The sequence below is a fragment of the Pecten maximus genome, chromosome 16 (assembly GCF_902652985.1).
Source record: "Pecten maximus chromosome 16, xPecMax1.1, whole genome shotgun sequence".
Classification (NCBI taxonomy): Eukaryota; Metazoa; Mollusca; class Bivalvia; order Pectinida; family Pectinidae; genus Pecten; species Pecten maximus.
Genome location: NC_047030.1, coordinates 22,970,012 through 22,974,627, shown reverse-complemented (window position 1 = coordinate 22,974,627; position 4,616 = coordinate 22,970,012). Strand labels below are relative to the sequence as shown.

The window sequence follows — 4,616 nt, the reverse complement described above, 5'->3', positions numbered from 1 at the left end:
TCGATACTGTAAACGTTTTAATTTTGGCTTACTCAAATTTTCGCGCATTTCCAAATAATAGGGAAATAGCGCAATGGAGAATTAGCGCATTATCATAATTTCTGCAGTAAAAAATCGCATATATGATGTAGTTCATACTAAAGCGCAATGCTTCAAGAGCAAAATGCGATAAAAATGATTACCGCTTGAATACGTTCGTTTACAGTATTCAGAAAAATACTTGTTTTGCCCTAATCGTGCAAAAGCCAGATAGCGATATCCGACATCGAGCAATCTACACGTACATTTGTCGATGTTGAAGATCAGCGATATGCCAAAGCAGATTTCTCCGTAGAAAGCAACAATTGCAAATAGTGCAATCAAAATTTAGCTGAATGCTTTCAATATCGCTTAAGAAATATGATCGATACAATATGTACGTTAAGACATTTTTTACGTTGTTTCGTTATCGAAGCCATTGGCGTTTCATCCTATTAATCTATGATTTGGCAGCTATACCGTACTAGATATACTGAGTATTGTCATTTTACTATCTCTTTACTGTGGTAAATACAATGTAGATACTCGTCAACAACAATAGGTTATATTTACCTATTCGAAATATATATAAACATTTTTCGAATGATTTATAATGGTATCGTCTTGTGTCGTTTGCTTGTTTCGATACGGCAGAAAACACTTGCACTTCTTAAACGCATGGTCTGATCATCTCTTCTTTTTCATTGCAGTTGCAAATCCATATTTTTGTTTCTATTTTGGTCTTGTGTTGTCGATTTTTAGTTAGAAACACGGTTTAGGTTTTATGTTAGTATTCTCTGTTACTTTTGTTCAAACACGTGCATTGTGTGCGATAGCATATTTTTGATAAAGCATATTCAACACAGATATGTTTCACAACTCTATTAACATTAAGGTAATAATAACATACATAATAGCATTTATTTTATAACTATAGGTTTGTAATACAGATGTGGGTTATCCTGTTTCAAAGACAACAAGGCCACGCAGTAAGATTCAAAGTTTATTTCCATGATATGGACAAAATGCAAATATTAAAAGGGTAATATAAATATATAAATACACTGTCAAGTAACCATACACTCACAACTTACACGCGAAAGGAAACTACGTCTTACAGCTACAACAAAGCGATACAATGCATTACACTTTGATCTTATACTTGAAATATATATCTTTAAGTGATGTGATCAAGGATTTTACTTACACAATATTGTCTAACGTTATCAGGTAGTTTGTCTTTTCATATACTTCGGTCCGACTGCAATTCGCGGAATCATATAAATTTCGAATCTGAACACGTCTATACTGTCACTATTTTTTTCACACATGTCGATCCGACGGCAATACGCTGAACCTTTTCTATAAAGCGTAGGGTATCGTTCTGGTTGTCCCTCACTAGAACTGTTACGTTATTGTAGACGTACTCACATGTAAAATCGTCTACGATCTCATCAGGTAGTCCAAGGCACTGACTTCTACATTTACTGACGGCCTGCGGAAGTGACGCAGGAAATCTGTCAGGGTCATAGTGGAGCTCGTAATACCAAGGACAATTTGATCTAGCATAAACTGGTCCATTCACTGGAAGGTCCTCTTTACTTCCTGGACACTCTGTTCCGTATAATTTAATGCTTTCAATTATTAATTCCATCTGGTCAATCGGTACGATTTCGCTCAGTCTTCTTATCATTGTCATTGACTTTGGTAATTCGGCCCTGACGAGACGCTCAAAACCGCTTCTACGGCGACGTAGGATGTCTGAACGACTTGTTGATATGGATCTTCCAAAGGAAGCTGCCAATACACTTGTTGCAATAGAAAACCACAAAAGAACATCCATTGGGTCCTAGAATTATAAAAAAGAAATTGATGACAAGAATGCTCAACTCATTATAAAACTAACGCGCATTACCATTATATTGAATCTGTCGGTTGAATAGCATTGGGTAATCAACTAACGTAACTACATGTTTGATTAGTGGATGAACGACGCCCATGGGTGAGTAGCAATTCTAATAACATTAACTAAACAGTTATTCTCTCAAAAATATTTTGTTCAGAGGTTATTATTACAATAAGTTTATTATTTGATGTACATAATATACATGTATAAATGTACAAAACGACCAAAAACAACGAAAGCACTGCAAATTAATTGAAACAACGTAAATATTGCAGTGTGAATAAAAAAAATGTAAAAAAATGAATCGTTGATACCTAGATATTCATCAATCACGTGCAAATCCCTATTTAGTTTAATTTTGTAGAAGCTAATATAATAAACCAGATTGTTTTGGAATGAGAAAACATCGCTTTGATATATTATACTTTTAGAATTGCAGTACTACACATATTTATCATACCTTAAACGATTTTTATACTTTTTAATTCAAACAATTTATACAATTTATGAAGTTTTTATTTCTAAATAACGATAAAAAGTATTAAACAATGTCATGTACAGCTATCATTGATCATTTGGTCTCATACTTTAAAAAAAAAAAAGGCTTATCTAGCCATTTTATATTTAAATCTTCGGACGAACAAGTTCTAAAGCAACGTAAATGATATAGAAGCAGGTGTTTGTTTTTAAAGGTAAATTGTTAATAACATCTGTACTTTACTGTGATATGAGCGTTTTTTTCAGAAGATTGAAAAATGAACATTCCATCAAACATTGCAAATATGGTCATATGTTGTGCTTGTATAAACAAAGGAATAATTAAGTAAAAGAACAATTTGATAACAGAATTGATTTTAAAAGGGGATTATCATAATTACGGGGTTATGAAAATCTGTGTATGTATTTTTCTAAAAATCGGCAGGTAGGAAAAGGCTGATGAACTTTCCTAAAATTTTGTTATGTTAGCTTTACCAGAAATAATTTTTCAGGATTTTAAGATTGTTTTGATATGTGATAAGCTTAATCACCTTTTGGACACCTGGCCCAGATAATTCAGGGTCACGTTTCAGCGTAAAAAGAAAATAGATACAAATATAGACGAATGAAATATATATCAACATCCACACAGTGAAATATTGTTTAACTTACCATTCTTCTCCACGTGTCCTTCGATGGATCGGTAGAGTCACTGACCTACAGTAGATCTTTTCCTCTATTTATATCCTAGCATTACCCTTGGATAACACGAATTTCTAGAAAATTTTATTTTTACTGATCAGAAGAAGAGCAATTTAAATAAGTGCATCCTGATGTATCAAGTGGCGTTACCACGGACCGCCCAAACATATTTAGGTGTACACCTACTATAGGAAGTAAAACGACTACAGTCACTGAATTAGTGTCATTTTCACGGTTATCAAGCACATAGTGTGTAGGTACTGATCAGTGACGGATCTTTAGTACAAGTTAAGACGCGTCAGAAGTATCCGGAATAATTTCCAAGATATAAAATTGTGAACAGGAATCCCGTGTTTCCCACGTTATGTATCCGTTTCTGTCGTATAACAGGTTTCATATATGTGGTTTAATGTCAATATATGTATATTCACGGCACACTGAAATCGTCATATTTCTATTGTTATTTTTGTTAGTATATTAAACATTATCTATCGAGTATTGGACAGTTTATCGTATTGTTCTGTTCGCATATGTAATTAGTGACCATTAACATGCGAGATATTGATAATCAGCCCTTAACTATCCATCTCGAATATCACCACTATGATATTATTTACACAAGACAGAGAGTTAGTATTTCTACGTTACCGAAATGTTTCCAATGGATAACGCAGACGCAGAAGGACATTTTCCTTTAGTTTAGTATTTCCTGTTGTTGTAAATGACCTTAAACAGAAACGATAACACAGCAGTTTAAATATGATAGAGCCAAAACTTCTGCTAGTATATGTCTATTGATGAAATCATTCAGAACTTTATTTTCTATATTTGCTAAAATGGTACAATATGTACGTCACACCGAAATGTTGAATAAATAATAATGAAAAGAGCATATGAGATTAGATAAACATTGAACAATTCGAAATAACAAACAATCAAAACAAAACTATATATCAACAAATTGTTTCAACTTTATTCCTTAATTGAAGAACGGATTTACTGAAACAAAACCTACAGAGAAAGTCACCATTAAAACGAAGTCGCATTTGCTACCATTGAAAACGTAGATGACTAGACCAATGTAAGTACGGGTAGAAGGGAGTCTATCAAAAATGAATAACTTCAAGTGATTTTGTTTTTGTTTTGATTTTGTTTTGCTGTGTTAGTCTGTCCTGGTTATCAATCTTAATTCCAATGTATATTATATAATATTTGCCTAGAGGTATACGAAAGCCTATACATTGACATTTTAAGGGTGATGCCTTCTAGAGTGACGAATCGCTTTAAAGTGAGGTACTATCGCAGACCCATTCGCATTACATTGTTCATGGTCCATTCTGTTTTATTCTTTTTATTTTCTGGAACTGCGAGTTTAACTTTAACAACTTTTCTATAACAGGATCTGGGGAGAGAACCGATAGCTTGATTCACAATGGCGGACAAGTCCAGTATTAAAGGTGAGGCAGAGTCAATGGAAACATACGGAGTAAACATATTAAGAGATAATACCAAA

The 4,616-nt window shown here is 33.4% G+C and overlaps 1 protein-coding gene across 1 annotated transcript; it reads right to left on the bottom strand.

Annotated features, from left to right (window-relative positions):
• Nucleotides 1–1,152: 1,152 nt before the first annotated feature.
• LOC117344575 (interleukin-17D-like) lies at nucleotides 1,153–3,134 on the bottom strand. The gene is made up of 2 exons (XM_033907366.1): nucleotides 3,074–3,134; nucleotides 1,153–1,867 (listed from the first exon to the last, which is right to left on the bottom strand). Exons 1-2 carry the CDS (start codon nucleotides 3,074–3,076, stop codon nucleotides 1,322–1,324), a joined length of 549 nt encoding a protein of 182 aa, XP_033763257.1. The 5' UTR covers nucleotides 3,077–3,134; the 3' UTR covers nucleotides 1,153–1,321.
• Between the last annotated feature and the right edge of the window lie 1,482 nt (nucleotides 3,135–4,616).